This window comes from Prunus mume, linkage group LG5 (genome assembly GCF_029339155.1).
Source record: "Prunus mume cultivar Tortuosa linkage group LG5, ASM2933915v1, whole genome shotgun sequence".
NCBI lineage: Eukaryota > Viridiplantae > Streptophyta > Magnoliopsida > Rosales > Rosaceae > Prunus > Prunus mume.
The window spans coordinates 9,266,447-9,284,982 of NC_142702.1; the positions used below are offsets into that span (position 1 = coordinate 9,266,447).

The following is an 18,536-nucleotide window of genomic DNA, read 5'->3' on the forward strand; positions in this document are numbered from 1 at the left end:
TTTGATCCCGAGGCATCAATGAAACTATTGACGTGCTCCTTTGGGCTCCTTTTTCTTCCGTCGAAAAGGACAACGCTTGGTGCTTCGTAGCCTTTAGGATATGACTGTTGGAGTAAGCTTGATGGATACGGCGGCTGAGGGACATACTTCCAATCCTCTTGGTTTGACTTAGTTTCTTCTCCAGCATGGCAATGACATCTTCGTGAGTGACAAAAGATGGCTTCTTTTGTTCAGAACCCTTTCTGGCAGCAACAGATTCCAAGTTCTCATTTTTACGGTGACTGTGCTACTTGAAAAGCTTGATCTTGTGATATCTAGTTTGGCTTGCTTGAAATGTTTGCATCATGTGAAATGCTTGAGTTGCATGATTTTGGAGATGGATTGTTTCTTCTTGGCATGATTCCTCTTGAGACCACCTCCTATGGCACAATTTTGTTGTTGGCTTGGCTTGGAGCCATTGAGCGTGTTGAGATGCTGATTGGTACAGGAACATAGGGTCCCATTATCCTTGAGGCTTAAGGTGTAGAGGAATGCACTCATCGTCTTTAGAAGAATAGAGTGCTTGATAGATATATAATTTCTGCATGACCGAAGCAGATGGTGGTTAAAATAATACATGTGTTGCAGCTTGTGAATGAATATAATTAATATTTGTTGATTTTAAATGGATGCCATCCAACAGCATTAACTAACGAATGAATCATACATCAATATTAAAACCAATATAGGTAGCTTTTAGTAATATGCAAGCATGTGATGCTTTGGCAATTATTAAAGCACGTGATGATACTCGTGCTTTTGGTAGTGTGTAAATGCCTAGTGTTTGTATTCCTTTCAAAGTGAAAGATAAGAAATAAAGGAAGCTGAATAGTTGAACTTCACTCTATTGGTATTGGCCTAAAACATGATTTATATATATATATATATATATATATATAAGAAAGAAAATTTATCAGTACATGTTTAAATTTGAATAGATGACATGCTTGTGCTGCTTTTACAAGTATGGCATATGGCATGATAATATATATTTTATTGTGAAATCTAAAGAGGTAGGAAAGGTAAAAAAAAAAGATTTTCTTATCTTTGGTCTCCAATAGAGAGCATGTGGATTGTGGAACCGACATTGGCATAGAAAGTCAGGGCATCCTGTGGGCAGTGCCAAAGATGGAGGCGATGCAAGTAGTGTTTCAGAGAGGACTTGTTCAATTTTGAGTTGAAGCACATGCGTAGTTTTGTGCAAGATATGGCTATATTGTTTTAGAGTTAGTCAAGTCTCCTCTATTGGCCAGAAAAGATGGCCTCTCCGTATCAGATGCTTGGATTGTGTTTGGCTTCTTCTTTGTTTTGAAAAAATTTGTTTGGCACGAAGCCCCCAAGTATTTTGGGGTTTGCATGTGTACTTTTCTCAAAGGCATGAATGATGGATTTGCCAAAGCCCCCAGCCCTCTTACAAGATCTTGTTTTGCTTGAGAACGAAGATCTAAGGCACAACCAAAGGGAGCATGTGAGCAATCTATATCATGTTTGTTCTGCAAAGTAGACTGCCAACAAAAGGAAAAAAGGTAAAGAAAAGAGGGAATATTCTTATGTCATTATTTTCTCTGGTTTATTGCTTATGGCCTTCTTCCTTGAAGGCATTGGTGAAGATAACGGCCTGATCCCCAGTGAAGTCGCCAATTTATGTAGGGTTTTTTTTCTTCCGGCAGCTAAAAATGGGATGGGCTGTTGTAAGGAGCAGATTGCTGAAAGTATCCCCTGTGCCTGAGTTCGAAGATCGAGCCCCAATGATGCTTCGAAAGGACAGTAGGGCCTTAGAAAACACCTTGGTTACCTTCACCAACAAAAATAACACCAGCTTACAGATAATTTATTAGTGCTTACAGGTAAAATCTTAGCTTGGCTTGAGAGACTTGTGGCATGGGAGCAAAGTTGCCATGAGTTTAGCACTAAAGAGAAAATTATGTGTTCTTGGGAGGAAGAAAGGGTGTCTAGGTAAGAGAGGAAAGGTTTGCAAGAGGATTTGGCTAAGAGGGAAGGGAGAGAAAGGAAATGGTAGCTTGAGTGTTTCTTCTAGCAACTTGACAGTGACTCTGTCAAATGTTAGAGCAATCTGCCAGAAGAGGGAAAATGGGGAATAAGGGTAAATAGTGCACAAAATTGCTGGGTTTTGCAAGTAAAAGAGGAAGCTTGCTCTCTAGTTGTGGATGATTTTTGTTGGGTAGAAGAGACCCTATTTATAGCAGCTGGAAGCCATTCTTTTTCCAAGAAACCCTAATGGCTTCTATCCCATTTTTCCAAGTTTTTCCCTTCCTTTCTCCCCTTATCCCTTCAATCATCCTATTTTGGTAAAATCTACTCTGCTCCTTTGCACAAAATCAGGGATTTTGGGGGCTCAAGGTCCCTGCCCCAGTAAAGAATTCCTATTTTTAGATATCCCCATTCCTCTCTTTTCTCCCCTCTTTCATGGTTAGATTTGATGAAGGAAAGAAATGGGTATACATGCTGGTTCGAAAGATGATTCCCACTTTGCACGCCAACATCCCATGGTTCGCTGGGTGTTTCTTGCTTGAAACTTGTTCCTTCCCATGTGCTGGAGCCTCCCAGCAGCTCTGCACACATGACCTTTCAATCTTCACCCGTGGCTTTGTTTTCTATCCAGCTGCTGATGGTTTTGCATATCTTTATTTTATTTATATGGGCCTTCTAGAACACTGGGTTGACTTATCAAATAAATGGGCCAACTTCACCAAGTTTTGGCCTATTTTGTTGAGGTGTTGGGCTAATTTGGTTAAGCTATTGGGCTATTTTGACTAAGGTAATAGACTATTTTGGTTGGGACATTTTCTCTCTTGTGCTCACCCATATGTTTGGGCCTAAGAAATGGGCCTGAGTTCTGAGGCTCCCAAGCAACCCGAAACTTCCATTTCTCAGCCCATCAATAGGCCTCATGACGACTTATTACCATCCATACCACAACCCACTCAAGCAAGCCCTGGATATTTGAGTGGCTTAGGGCCCACTTAAGCTTGTGGCGTGATTGGATGCAGAATAATAATTCCTTGCTTGGCGTGGTATGTCGCTTGGCGTTCTTCAATTTTGTCGTCCTTGAAGAGGGACACGGTGCTTAGTTTAGCATGGGCTTGTATTTTATAATATTATTTCAGTCATTGGCATGACAAATTATTTATTTAGCATGACACGTGGACTATGACTTGTATATGATAAGCCTTCGTGTACTCCGATATGTGACTTTTCTTAATACAGTATCGTATTAGACAGAAAACTTATTTGGGCCTAACCATGGACTTTTTTGGGTCTCAACAATCGGAAACTAGCAGTGTTATTACCCTAGACTGGAACATTACATCCATTAATCAACATGACAATAAAAGTGTGGAACATTACAGCCATTAATCAACATGATGCAATAATGAAGCTACGGTTTTGTTTGTAATTTTGGGGTTTTTTTTTTATAAAATTGGGCTGGGCTTGTTTTGGGTGTTTTTTAAGTTTTTAGTGTTGGGCTTCTTTTAAGTTGATCAGTGGCAGTCATGTAATTTATAGGAACTTCAACACCAATTTCTTATGTAGTAAATGAGTTTTGGGTGTGTTTCTAAAGTGCATTCCATGTGAGGTTTTTCTTTTATTTATAATAATTTCAACCTTTATTTTGGGTAGGGTAGACATCTCATCCAAATTATCCGTGTACCGACCGTATTGTACCGACGGCTTGGTTTGGTTTGGTTAAATAATTATTTTTAATTTTAATTATTACGATCCGATCAGTACCGAAATGTTTGGTTTGGTTAACGAAAACAATATCCCTAATCCGACGGAAACCCGTAACGATCCGATATTTATACTTATTTTATTATTTAAATACAAAATAAGAAACCAAAGTTAAATACAATCAGCATTTTGTATCACTCCCTTATCACTGTTGTATCAATTCTTTATCCCCATTGTATCACTTCTTTATCACTCGAGTACTGTAGCACTTTTGGTCAGCGAGGAATTTATGAACTTCCTATGTTTTCTAGTTTCAACCTTTGTCCCGTTTTTTACTTGTAACTTTCCAACCGTTGATCCAAATTTTATGTTCTTTTTATGGTTGGATTCAACATGAAAAACTAAAGAACCCAACGTGGAACAAATTCAAAATCATTTACATAAATATAGAGAATTTAGTAAAAAGAGCACTCAAAGGTTCAAACAACAAACACAAGTGGCTCCTGGTACATCTTGAGTACATATTGAATGATATAGTGACTAAGTTATTTGATTTCATACTTGGATGAATTAAACTATTGGATTTTTATATTTTACAAGGATAATTTGGTGTATTTGTTCAAGAACTTATGTTATGTGAAAGTATTATAAATTAAATTTTTATTAGTACGTTTTTATTACGGCACTACTGGCGTACCGAACCAATCCGAACTGAATATTAGATTAACCAATCCGAAGTTTACCGAAGTCCTTGGTTTGGTTAATGGAAGAGAAAATGGTATGCCGAAATCTTTCGTTTGGTTAACGGAAGAGCCCTCTACCGTTCCGAACCAATCCGCACCCAAGCCAAATTTTGGGTATATTAGTGAAGCTCCAAAATTATATTTGTGAAATTTCAAATTTTTTTTTTAGTCAAATTATTTTAAAAATTAAATTATGAAGTTATTTAAATAGTTTAAATGAAAAAAACTTATCCCTATTTTTTTTTTTTAAAAAATAGACTTAAACCATTCGTAAACAATTTAATAAAGTTGAAAACTTAAAATTTGAGTTTGAAGGGTTGGGGGAAAAACGGTTTGAGTCCGGGCAAAACTCAAATAGTTACTTTTTGGAGGAGGAAAATTTGAGTTTAGCTCCAAATGGGTTGGAGAAGGCCTTATGGCTAGTAGGTACACATGTCAATGAACTTTCTTTTTTTTTTAAAAAAAAAAAGGTTATGGAGGGAAGTGAGGCCTGTTTGATATCCTACTAAAAAATTATGATTCTTTTTAAAAACATGAATTTTCAAATAGTGATTTTAAGGTCTAAAAATAATTAAAATCAAAACATTTAAAATGTTTAAGTCCCATGATTTCTTTACATTTGTTGATGGTGAGATTGACTTCTTCAAAAAGCCTCCTCATTTTAAACTTCTTATTAGAGCAATTCCAACGATGAGGGTTGGCCTGGGCAGGAGGGGGCCCGAGGCCCTGTGCTTATTTCCAACGGGCTTCAGCAGCCCGGATAAATGGTGGGCGTCACCAAACTGGGCAAGCCCTAAGGCAGATTGAGCCCGAGGGCTAGTGAAGTCAACGGTAAAAAAAAAAAAAAAAATCAAAATCAAAATCCTGTGCGTTGACACCAACCTGGAGTCAGCCCTACTTTCCACCAACGACTACAAGCCATGTCTCGCGTCTTGGTGTCTCTGATCCTAATCTTTCCTCCAATCCAACGGCTGCCATTTTGTCTGTAATAAAAATTCGAATTTTTTTTTTCAAAATACCAAAATTTTTTGAATTTTTCTTTCTATAAATACCTACCAATATTCTTCACTTTCCACACTAAATCTTCATACATTTTCTTCTCTTTCAATAATATAGCTATTCATTGACTGTGATTGTCTCTCAGTGCCTATAAGTGTTCCATCAAGTCAATTGGACATCATTCGTGAACATAAGAAGATTGCATTTCCGCAATCATACGGTTGTTGTAGCGATTGTCCTAATCAACGGTTCGTGCTGCAGTGGTTGTCCATTTGCTCCCACAAGCTGTTCTTAAATTCTTGTCAATGTCGTGTTCATAGGATTGGGTTCGAACACCTTTAGTTCATCATAATCATACTTATCCTCCACAATCATGTTATGGGGATAGTGCATGTTATCATAGTATTCTGAAGCACCTCTTCATAAAAAATACGAGCAGCCCCCTGAATGATTGCCCACTGATCTTGGAGGATACCAAAACACCTTTGCACATCTTTCCTATAATCCTCTTAGTAGGCAACAAATGATTTTTCCTTCTCTGATTAGGGTTGCAGAATTTTTTTGAAGAATGTCATCCACCTCGAGTAAATTCCGCCAGTTAGGTAGTACCCACCGGAGTAGATGATATTGTTGATTTCATAGGTGATCTGAGAGACTTGACCTCTCAACAGTTCATTGAATATAGGGGATTAACTGAGCGTGTTGAAGTCGTTTTGAGATGCAGCAACTCAGAAAAAGGCATGCCAAACCCATGTATCAAATGATGCAATGGCTTCCAGAATGATAGTTTTTTGGCTCTTCCTATTCCTATAATCACCTTGCCAGGCAGTTGTAATTCTTCCATTGCCAGTGCATACAGTTGATGCTTCCAATCTTGCATGGGAAAGTCGAGCCTCGACTTTTTGTAGAAGCCTTTGGAGGTCTCTAGGCGTAGGTTTGCAGAGGTAATCCCTAGTGTAGAGAGTTTTAATTGCATCACAGAATCTGACCAAGCTCTCTAGGATAGTGGATCTCCCCATCCTAGCAATCTCATCCACCTGATCTCCCCATCTGTAAAGAAGCTGTAAATTTTTGCTCTAGGAGAAGCCCCAAAACCCCAGTAGCATCATACTTCTAAACGAAGTATGCGTCGTAATTGCAAACATCATGCATGATTTTATTGAACAAATGGTACATTCTATATTGACCTTGAAAATCAAAACTAGAGTACAATGGATTTGGGATAAATTAATCTTCCAAGATATTCTTACCCTGAGAATGCCTACGTTTGTCCACATTCGGGCCATGACCAACTTGTAAACCATGATGGCCTTGACTTGATTGATAGAGCATACCCACTACCATGTCAACTTGATCATCATCGTCTTCCTCCTCCTTTTCTTCTTCAGTTTGTTTGCACTTTCTTTCTTCAATTTCTCACTCTTGCCTCTCCATCAACCTCCTCGTGTAAGATATTGAGAGAAGAATGTATTTTCTAAAATCTAAGAAATGAAAGGATAGAGAGGATATGCTGTGAGACGTCTGAGTTGAGGCTGGGGTTTTACAGATGGATTTAGAAGATAGAGATGACATGTGACACAATTTTAGAGAGTGAAAATCTTATATGAAATCTAAGATTTGTATTTGATAATAAATATCGACACGTGGTAACCAAGAATTTTATCTGAAAATCTAATCTAAAATTTGAGATGTGAATTTATAATAAATATAGACGCGTGGTAACCGAAAATCTTATCCAAAAATTTTATCCGAAATATGAGATGTGAATTTTATTATAAATATTGACACGTGACAACTGAAAATCTTATCCAAATTAATCGTTTAAGTAAAAAAAAATTAAAGTGAATATTTGCCCTTTGCCATGGCAATGAGTGGAAACATAAGAGTTGACACTATTCACATAAATAGTAACAACCCTTGCATCCCTTTACCATTTGCTATGACAAATGGGTCCGAAATATGAGATGTGAATTTTATTATAAATATTGACACGTGACAACTGAAAATCTTATCCAAATTAATCATTCAAGTAAAAAAAAATTAAAGTGAATATTTGCCATTTGCCATTGCAATGAGTGGAAATACAAGAGTTGACACTATTCATGCAAATAAGAATAATGCTTTCCTCTTACCCTTTCACGACAAATGGGTGGAAATGCTTCTACAAAATTTATAAATTTATTTTTTATGGGGGATTGGGGTTTGGGGGCGGGGTGGGGAGACAAATTTCAGAAATTTATAGGGAAGGTTTGGAGATACCCCATGGATGTACGGTACCCCTTCCCTGAATACGATGGACTGGACATGCTCCTAGGATTATTGGAAAAAAGAAAAGAAATAACATAGTGAAATTTATCGGTAAAGATTTGAGACTTCATAACGGCAGTAACAGAAAGAAACCGTCCTTGGCTCGTAACCAACGGCTCACAATCCTCAATCCTTCTCATATTTGCTTTTCTAGATTTTCGGTCTCTACCTCTCCCGCCGATTCTCTGTTGCCGCCTCAACCTCTGTAGGTACAGCTCTAATCATTTCTCGCTTCTTTCTCAATGTCTGTTAGGAATTTTGTCGAACAGGTCATATGTGTTGTTGTGGAGTGTTTTGTTTTACGTGCTACATTCTCTTTCCAATGGAAATATTGTCCAAGTTGTAGAATTAGTGACATTTAGTTGCAAAGTATAGCACCTTCATGAATTTGGTTTCGTTGAAGATTGTGTGATATGCTCTGTTTGGTTGCTGAACAAAAAGGCAGGAAAGAGTGGAAAGTGGAGTTTAAGTTCTCCAAAGGGTTATTATTATTATTTTTAAATTTGTGGATTTGTACTATTTTTTGTTATTGGGGACCTTTGTAAAGCAGAAAAATATGCTTACTGTTGTCATGAACACCTTGAATCTTATTCTAATAGGTTATCCAGATAGCACTACTATAGCTTTCAAGCCATCGGTCTGCTGGACTTGAATGATGTGCTTCTTATATAAGTTTGGATCTTTCCTCTAGTGTTGATGTTTTTTTGGATTAAATGTAAGGGTACGGACAGGACTATAATGCCGGGTTCATGTTCAGTGATCAATTGCGCAGTGGAATGTGTATGACGAGTCCTCCATTACGTTGTAGAGATGTAAATACACATACGTATATGAAATTGGGGCAGCTCTTTGTACTTCAGTTATGGCAGAATTCAAGGATCTTTCCTTTTCTGATATTTATTTAGATGGGAGGGCAGCTGTGTGTTAATTGCAGTTAGGATACTCTGTATTGTTTCTTTGTAGTGTGTTAATTTGGGCAAGCTTGGACTGCATAATCCAGAGAAGCTGGTTATGTCATCACAATCCTGCATCTGCAAACCACCAATCAGGAACTTCCTTCGTTGCGATGGAAGTATTATAGTGTGGACTGTACAAATTTTTTGAAAAAAGGAAGAGTGATGTGATGAAAATTAGAGGAAGGATTCTGGTTATCATTTGAGCCAATTTGAAATTTTGCTAACTTTTCTCCTTAAGCCTCTGTGCAGTACCAGTAAGCCTTCCCAGTAAGCAGTAGGATGTTTTAAACAAACAGCATGAAGTGGTTTGGGAACATATGGTTTTAAGGAATTTTTATGTGTGTGAGCAGTCTTTGTTTTGCCTCTATTTATTTGTTCTGGATTTTTAGAAGTAATTGAACATATGCTTTTCCATAATAAAATTGAAAGGAGAGTTGATCATATTTTTACCTAGCATCTTATTGTCTTTATTTTTTCCTTTCCAATCTACCAACCTTTCTTATCTATCTTCATCTGATCTAACTTTTCTAACTATTTATATATTATGAGCTATTTTATCTTTCAATGAATCGGAATATTTATATATTGCGAGCTATTGTATCTCAATGAATCAGAATAACATACCTTTCATTAAGCTACAAACTAATAGCATCTGCTCGTTTAGGGGCAAAACTCTTGTACTGACACTGAGTATTTATAGGATTGCATGGCAGGTTTAACTCTGGCTTTTTCTTGATAACCACTTAATTTTTCTGTTTTATTTAGTACTTTTATTGTATTTCTGAAAACTAGCTATGTAATAACCAATTTTCATTTTGGATTCTTAACTCATAATTCTGCTAAAGGGAACATATGCTTCAAAGATTATATGGCACTTGGAGTGGACGAGCTCCGGGCAATGTCAAATTTGGGGCAGAATTCAAGGATCTTTTTTTTCCTGATATTTATTTAGATGGGAGGGCAGCTGTGTGTTAATTGTAGTTAGGATACTCTGCATTGTTTCTTTGCAGTGTTGTTTTGTAATTTAACAGTTATTTTCAGTAGCACTTCTGGCCCACCCCCAACCTTTGTAATTTTCTTCTTCTTGATAATTTAGGATTCTCCTAATCTTCTGTTAATTGTCACATTTCAACCCAGAGTTGTTTTAATTGAGTTTAGGCTATTGTGTATTGTTTGATGTGCAGAAAACAGAGCAAGGGTAACAAACTCCTTCAAAAGCAACACAAGTGGATGTCCAATGCCAGCAATTTATAATCCTTTGAAGCTTCAAATTTTGTGTTTCAGACGTTTTCTTAGAACCATGTCATCGTCATCTTCTTCATTGTCGTCATCGTCGGCATCATCATCATCCATTGCAACTCCTTCCCATAAGCACATAGCCCATCTTCTTTTAGACCAAAAATCAGCATCCCAAGCCCTCCAAACCTTCAAATGGGCCTCCAAACTCCCCAACTTCATCCACTCTCCCTCCACTTACCGTGCTCTCATCCATAAGCTATGCACATTCCACCACTTTGACACTGTTCACCAATTGCTCGACGAAATGCCAACCTCAATTGGGCAACCCCCAGATGAAGACATCTTTGTCACCATCATTCGAGGCCTCGGCCGTGCCCACATGGTAAAACAAGCGATCAACGTGCTTGACTTGATTTACAAGTATGAAAAAATGCCTTCTTTGAAGGTATTCAATTCCATACTTGATGTTCTTGTGAAGGAAGATATAGATATAGCTAGGGAGTTTTATAGGAAGAAGATGATGGAAAGTGGCGTTCAAGGCGATGACTATACTTTCGGTATCTTGATGAAAGGACTTTGCTTGACGAATCGAATTGGTGATGGTTTTAAGCTTTTGCAAGCAATGAAGTCTCGGGGAATTACCCCAAATACTGTGGTCTATAACACGTTGCTTCATGCACTTTGCAAGAACAAGAAAGTTGGGAGAGCAAGAAGCTTGATGAATGAGATGGAAGCGCCCAATGATGTGACTTTTAATGTTTTGATATCTGGTTATTGTGGAGAAGAGAATTTAGTGCAAGCTCTTGTTTTGCTAGAGAAGTGCTTTGGTTTGGGGTTTGTGCCTGATGTTGTTACTGTAACTAAGGTGTTGGAAATTCTTTGCGGTGATGGCCGTGTAATGGAGGCTGTCAAGGTTATAGAGAGAGTGGAGAGCAAGGGAGGATTGGTGGATGTTGTAGCTTATAACACCTTAATTAAGGGTTTCTGTAGATTAGGGAAAGCGAAACTCGGTCTTCGCATTGTGAAGGAGATGGAGAGAAAGGGATGCCTTCCAAATGTTGATACTTACAATGTATTGATCTCTGGTTTTTGTGAGTCTGGGATGTTGGATATGGCGCTTGATCTGTTTAATGATATGAAAACAGATGGCATCAACTGGAATTTTGTTACGTATGATACATTAATTAGATATTTGTGTTCAGGAGGAAGGACGAAAGAAGGGTTTGAAATTTTGGAATTAATGAATGAAAGAAAAGGTGGTTCCCTTGGCCAAATTTCTCCTTATAATAGTGTGTTATATGGCCTGTATAAGGAACATCGTTTGGACAAAGCACTTGAGTTTCTAACCAATATGGGGAAACTATTTCCTAGAGCTGTTGATAGAAGCTTGAGAATTTTAGGTTTCTGTGAGGAGGGCGCCACAGAGAATGCCAAGAGGGTTTATAATCAGATGATTATGGAAAGGGGAGTTCCAAGTGTTTTTATTTACGACTGTCTAATCCATAGATATTGCCAAGAAGGGTGTATTCGTGAAGCCTTTGAGCTATTGAATGAGATGATTGCTCATGGTTACTTTCCTCTTGCATTGACATTTAATTCTCTGATAAGTGGGTTTTGCGAGCAAGGAAAAGTTGGTAGTGCACTGAAGCTCCTGGAAGACATGGTTGGGAGAGGTTGTTCACCCGATGCTAGAAGTTATAGTCCTTTGGTGGCCGCTCTTTGTCATATGGGGGATTTTCAGAAAGCTTTGAGACTTGTTTTGCAAATGGTAGAGAAGGGTATCATTCCAGATTATTTTACATGGAACTCGTTGCTTATTTGTTTAAGTCAAGAGACTGTATGGTTGAAGGGCAAAAGTATATTGGATGTAAATAACTTGGTACACTGTGTTATCGAGAATTAAATACATGCCAGGGTTGATGGCACTTTGTTGAAATTAATGTTTAAAGCCACAATTCTTAACTTAGTGGAAGCTTAATGGCGGCTTGCCTTTATCAAGATCTGGAAATTCCTGCTTGCTTATTTTGAATGAAAATTGGGATTGGCTAATGGCAAGATTGCTGATTTATCTGATGGCTGTTCCGAACTTGCATTTGGCACGTGCTGAATTTATGGGCTCCAAAAATGAGAAAAGAACTAGGTAATGACTCGTAAGTTATAATGCCTGTGGAAATCTTTGTTAGAATAGGATATTTCTCTGTTATCGTTTCAATCAGCTTCTAAAGGTAATTTGGTGGATTTTTATGTTTGTCACGAAGGAAAAAGTAGCTTAAGGAAATCAATGAATTTGAAATAATTTATCATTGTTTCTTTTTTTGGCTGCAGGGTAATGGGGAGTGGGGAAAAAGAGGTGGTTACCATGGAGGTCACTGGAATCAGTGCTAATGTAAGGGAACAAATATACAAAGTAGGAATGCCAGAAAATGCAAAAGGCATCTCCTACTTTCAAACCAGTCGGCAGACACTCGTGATAGTTTTGAAGCTTTTTGAGCTGGTGGGATTATGAGTCCTCAAATAGATTCTGGAACATCATACACCAGAATTGCTTTGATCATGTTCAGCTCTTGCTTCTGTTAAGCGTACAATTTGGGCTTTGTAGTGCATTTTAGCTTGACAGTTTACGTTACACAGGTCAGGGGGATCTTTAAACCCAATTGCTCTTAAAATTGACCGAACAAGTTTTTTTTTAAGATATCATCCATATCAAACATTTCTCCGACTGAGGACGTTTCTTTCAGTTGAATGCAGGTTGGAGATGAATCCTATGCAATGTATTGAGCAGAGTGGAATTTTCCACACCTAGCAAGTCGCACAAGGGTTAGTAGTAAGAAACAGCAGAGACAAGGAACTGACATTAATTAATTTTTTGATGTTTTTGAATAGCATGACTGATTATGCTTCATTTCTTCTGACTAATGTGTTCTAATTGTATTTTCAAACACATGCGTTAGAAGATGCGTTAAACAACTTAAGAGGGTGTGACGTGCAACAGACAGAAGCGGCAATGCACTGCATGTATATATTCCCTCGAATGAAAAAATAGAAAGAAACAAAACTATTCTTTTCTTTTCCAATGTTTTGTTTTCATTATTATTTATTTGCCATACAGCTACAAACTGTGCTCTCGTGCAACACTTCACCAAAATCCGTAAAATGAACGAATGAGTTTAGATAGCATTGTAACATTTTATATACTAGGATGTATTATGAAAGTTGGTGCATACTTCAGGATGCAAAATGTAATTAACACTTGTTGGAGATTATTTTATCGTTTTTGAGGTCCACTATCATCCACATGACATGAGTCTTTTTAACTATTTTGAAATCGCCCAATTCGAATGGGTAAGGCTAAGCCAGTATTTTAGGTTTATAACATGGCTCGATTTGACCATAATGCCCCTCCATGTGAAGGGCACGTGCTCAGGCCCTAATAGAACTACAAGGAATCTGACGGAAATTGAGAAGTGTCCTCAAATTGCTTAGAATCTTAAACCACAATGGCAAAAGTGACGAAATTGAAACCACAGGGACTTTAGTTGTAAAAGTTGGAAACCACAGGGACTACAAGTATCGTTTTGCCTTATTTGCTATACAGCTACAAATTGTGCTCTTGTGCAACGCTTCATCAAAACCCGTAAAATGAACGAATGAGTTTACAGTCCGGCCATATTTGAAATTAATTACAAACTTTAAGATAGAATTGTAACATTTTATATACGGGTGTATTATGAAATTTGGTGCATACTTCAGGATGCAAAATGTAATTAACACTTGTTGGAGATTATTTTATCGTTTTTGAGGTTACTTATGCTAGTGATACCAAGAAAAATGGGACTAGCAACATGTGGAAGCATCTAAACAAACAATGCTTGCAATATCCTTATAGGCACAAGTATGTTAGGAGGAGTTCACATGCATATGAGGTGTAGTGCTCATATAATCAACTTGATAGTAGTTAAGGAGGGTTTGAAGAGATTAGAAAGCTCAATTGTGGCAATCCGTAATGCGGTCAAGTTTGTGATGTCCTCACCTTCTCGGTTGAGTTACTTCAAAATGTGTGTTGAGACGGAAAAAATAGAGTGCAAGGGGTTAGTGGTGATGGATGTGCCCACTAGGTGGAACTCACTACAAAAAAGAATGCCTTTAGCGAGGGTGATTTATGGTCGGAAAAGGTGTTTTGTAGTCGAAAATACCCTTTTTTGACGGCAAATTGCCGTCGGAAGTCGTCGAAAAAACGTTGGTTGCAAATAGTTTTTTTCCAACCACTCCGTCGGAAATAATGTATTTTCGACGCCCATATTTCATCGATATTGCTTAAATTTCTGTCGAAAATGCATTTTCAAAACAATGATACAAATTCATTTCCAACCATAACTCTGGTCACAAATAATTATGCAACTGTCGGAAATAATTATTTATCGAGATCTTTTGTTTTTCGACCAATGACTATTTGCCGTAAATAATATTTCCGACCCTAAATTATTATTTGTGATGAATATAATTTCTCGGAATTGTGCATTTCCAACATGGAAGTGCGTCGAAAAAAATGTTTTTCTGACGACATTTATAGCAATTATCAAGAGTAAAAAGTCGTCGGAATGTACAAATATTTTGTAAAAGAAATATATAAAAGATTTCCAATGAGAAATTGTTGCACGAAAAATAATATATATTATTATTAGTAAAAGACCAATGTAACAAATTCCAAAAACTCATTACAATCCTAAGATATATCCTATATCAATGGTCCTCGAAGCCCACTTCCAACCGAATAAGGTGTTTGAATGCAGCTTTCAGGTCTTCCTGTGACTTGTATGTAAATATGGCTTCCTAGAAATGCAAAACCTTATCCCATGATTCAAGCACACCTACATACAAATAGTTATGATCCTGAATTGAAAACATATAAATATTCTTTTGGATGAAAAAAAATATTATGAGGAATCAAAAAACATAACACATGCCTTAACTGAAATAAAGACACAAGTGATTGAACAAAATTTTACACATAACAGAAAGTGGCTTCTTATTTCAATGTTATTTCAAACTTAAACTCAAGATTTTAATCATGATAATCACAAATTGATCTTTATGAGGTTAAAAAAATGATTAAGAGTTTAATAACATACCTAAAACATGACAAAATGGATCAAATAAAGAACTGAGGCAACAAAACTAGTTAAATAATAATAAAAGAGTACACATAGAATAGAAGAACCGTTGAAGAAATAACATGGTAATCACAGAGTGCTCCTCATGTCACTAACCTGTATCGATCAACAAAACAACAATATTATAGCATTCCAGAAACACACTGTTAGTGTAAGAGAACATGTGCTAGTGTAAGAGAGACAAGTCTACAAAAGTCTTTTAAGTGCACTACTGTGTAAGATAAAAAGAAAAGAGAATAATATATATCCTCCCATATTGAGAGATCCTTGCAAACCTTTTGACAAAGAGAAAAAAGTTGTTTACTAGTCTAACCAGCATATCAACTAAGACTGCAAAACAGGGCTAAACATTATAATATAACATGACAGCAGCCAAAATGAAAACTAAAATACAGCAGCACTCAAATCATAAAACAAAGCCTATAAAGAGATATCCCAACTATCTCACGTGCTTCATTTGTCAGTCGTTCATACACCAATTTACCATTATCTACTAGAGTTCTACAGCTTCATCTTTCGTATTCAATTAAAGAAAACAATGGCATCGAAAAAAAGTTAGGACAACCAAAATTATTGACAATCCAACATTCTTTCACCAACACAATATTTATCAGTACCTGTTCTTGACATCTTTTGTGGCCTATAGCAATAGAAAGAGTCTCTCAAATGAAAAACAGAACAACACATTAAAAAAAAACCAATTAACAATTAACAAAATTAAAGCAAATGAAGCAGCGAACTGAATTACAAAATTTAATTTACCTTTTTCCAAGACTCAAACGGACGAATTTATACCAAAATCAAGGAAAAATCGAAACCTGAAACTCAGAAAAAACCAAATTCAGATATATATAGAAAGGAAAAAAAATCACTTCTCCAAGTCATGCTCATTGATAGACGAAAGATAGGGAGGGTGCATATACAACCTTGCTATTTTGGGGTTGGACTCAGATATTTGTGAGAGTTGGAGAGTTTGTAGATGAGAGAAAGGAAGTGAGGGTTTGGGTAAAAAGAGATAGAATCAAAGACAGAGAGACTAAGAGAGAGAGAGAGAGAGAGAGAGAGAGAGAGACAGATGACGAGAGGGAGTGTTGAGATTGCTGGCTAATCTTCGAGCGAAAGAGGAAGAGAGGCCGAAAGAGATAGAACCAGAGACAGAGAGACATAGGGAGACAGTGCGAGAGAGAGGCGATTGAGAGTGGGTGTGGGAATTTTAGGGTTTGGGTAACAGTAAAGCGCTAAATTAGAATTTTCGTGGAAAAAAAAAAGCGCCATAGGAAAACAAAATTGGGCAGAAATTGGCAACAAATAAAAAAGGAAGAAAAAGGATAGGTGGCGCCTGTGAGAAGCTGCCACGTGTCCATAAATTTGGTTTAATGTAAATTTTATATGATTTCACTCCTAAAAATCATAATAAATACATTAAAAATCCAAAAAATTCACCAAAAATTCCTACGAAGTTCTAGTGACATTCTCCTCATCCTAAAGCTTGGAAAATATTATTTTTACTTATAAAAATTCAAAATGACAACCAAAACTCAAATTAGATTGTAAGCAAACCAAACACTAGTTAATATTTGATAACCTAATGCTCTTGCTTCTTTGATCCAATTACTTTGAACTCAATTATGTGGAATCATAATTTTAGACTTCTAAAATTAAAGGATTTGTCATAAGGAGTGTGTATCTTTGTTCGTTGTATTTTTCAAATTTTTATTTAATCTGTTATGAATTTTTTAAGATAAACAACAAAAAAGTAAGAAAAATGACGTGTGGAGCTGTGGTATGATGACACACATCACCAACAGAAAAAGCACCTGTAAGAAGTTGCGACTTGTCACTCAATTCAGTTTAATATGGATTTTATATGATTTCACACCTATAAATCATAATAAATACATTAAAAATTTGAAAAATCCATTGAAAATTCATATGAACTCCTAGTGACATTCTTTTCGTCCTAAAGCTTTGAAAATATTACTTTTACTTATAAAATTTCAAAGTGACAACAAAAACTTTAATTAGTTTGTAAACACACCAAACGCTAATTAACGTTTGATAAGCTAACACTCTTGCTTCTTTGATCCCTCAATTATGTAGAATCATGATTTTAGACCTTTAAAATCGAAGGATTTGTTGTAAGGAATGCATAGCTTTTTTCGGTGTATTTTCTTATTTTTTATTTAATTTGTTATAAATTTTTTAAGATAATAATTTTCGACGGCTGCTAATTCCCCTTGTAAAATAGAAATATTATTACCGACAACCCTATGTTGCCCTCGAAAATAGTTATATTATTCCGACAAAAGCGAATATGCCCTCAGAAACAAGCACAACTATTACCGATGAGGATGTGTTTGGTCGTAAATATAACAGCATCACCGAGCGGACATATTTCTTCTCGGAAATAGTCAAACAATGACGACGAGATGAGAATTCCCTCGAAAATAATCATCTTATTTCCGACAAACATAATTTTTGTCGTTAATAAAGTTGGCGCCAAGTTTTCCCGCCAAATAAATTACATTTCCGACGACCATAGAGACTTTTTTCGAGGGTCGTTCCTTTGTCGGAAATAAATTCCAGTTCCATGACATATTTCCAACGGATAACATTTTTTCGTCGGAAAAAACACTTTTACTGAGGGAATTTGGGAGCCCTCGGAAAAATTTGGTCGGTAATGAACCTTTTTTTTGTAGTGACTCCACTTATTTGATGCTTGATGCGGCATTGAAATTTCGAAAAGCTTTTGATAGAATGGGGGATGATCCCGATTCTTCCTACTTAATGTACTTCAAGGAAGATGAAGGAGATGACGAGAGAATTGAAGGCATTGAAGGAAGTGGGAAAGGGAAGGGAAAGTCTAAGACTAATAAGAGGGTGGGTCCACCTAGTGATGAAGATTGGGAAAAAGCCGTGACATTTGTGATGTTTTTGAAGACCTTTTATGATGTTACTTTGAAAATTTCAGCTTCTTTGCATCCAACATCACACTCAACCTTCCATGACTTGCTTGCCATAGATGGGGAGATTCGGGAGTTATATAGATATGATGTTACAATTCCTATTGAAGAACGGACAACCATGGATACTCTTTTAAATGATATGGCAGCATCAATGAAGAAGAAATATGATAAATATTGGGGTGAACTTCATAAAGTGAACCCATTCTTGATGATAGGAGTTGTGATTGACCCCTGATTCAAGCTTCGCAATTTGAAGCACATCTTTGAAGAAATATTTGAAAATGATCCTACTTGTGATAGATTGGTGGCTCAAAAGACAAATGAGGTGAAACAACTTCTTATGAATATGTATGAAGTGTATAAGCCTAGTGGTAACAATATGGGTGCTACTAGTACTACCAATGAGAGTGGTGGTAGTACTAA

At 36.7% G+C, this 18,536-nt stretch overlaps 2 protein-coding genes and 1 long non-coding RNA gene across 9 annotated transcripts; 2 read left to right on the forward strand and 1 right to left on the reverse strand.

Moving 5' to 3' along the window:
• The first annotated feature begins 7,686 nt into the window (after positions 1 to 7,686).
• LOC103331023 (Pentatricopeptide repeat (PPR) superfamily protein) lies at positions 7,687 to 13,270 on the forward strand. 7 transcript variants are annotated; one of them, XM_089053576.1, is made up of 5 exons: positions 7,687 to 7,990; positions 9,922 to 12,116; positions 12,302 to 12,607; positions 12,715 to 12,793; positions 12,928 to 13,270. In XM_089053576.1, exon 2 carries the CDS (start codon positions 9,975 to 9,977, stop codon positions 11,877 to 11,879), a length of 1,905 nt encoding a protein of 634 aa, XP_088909702.1. In that variant the 5' UTR covers positions 7,687 to 7,990; positions 9,922 to 9,974; the 3' UTR covers positions 11,880 to 12,116; positions 12,302 to 12,607; positions 12,715 to 12,793; positions 12,928 to 13,270. The 7 variants fall into 7 exon arrangements, with proteins under 7 accessions (XP_088909702.1, XP_088909703.1, XP_088909704.1 ...); XM_089053577.1 differs by having other exon boundaries at positions 12,931 to 13,270; XM_089053578.1 differs by having other exon boundaries at positions 12,725 to 12,793.
• Positions 13,271 to 13,870: 600 nt separating this feature from the next.
• Positions 13,871 to 18,536, forward strand: LOC148916847 (zinc finger BED domain-containing protein RICESLEEPER 2-like). The gene is made up of 2 exons (XM_089051495.1): positions 13,871 to 14,096; positions 17,849 to 18,536. Exons 1-2 carry the CDS (start codon positions 13,871 to 13,873, stop codon positions 18,346 to 18,348), a joined length of 726 nt encoding a protein of 241 aa, XP_088907621.1. The 3' UTR covers positions 18,349 to 18,536.
• Positions 14,625 to 16,395, reverse strand: LOC148916848 (uncharacterized). The gene is made up of 2 exons (XR_016126603.1): positions 16,074 to 16,395; positions 14,625 to 15,965 (listed from the first exon to the last, which is right to left on the reverse strand). It is a non-coding gene; the product is annotated as an uncharacterized LOC148916848 (long non-coding RNA).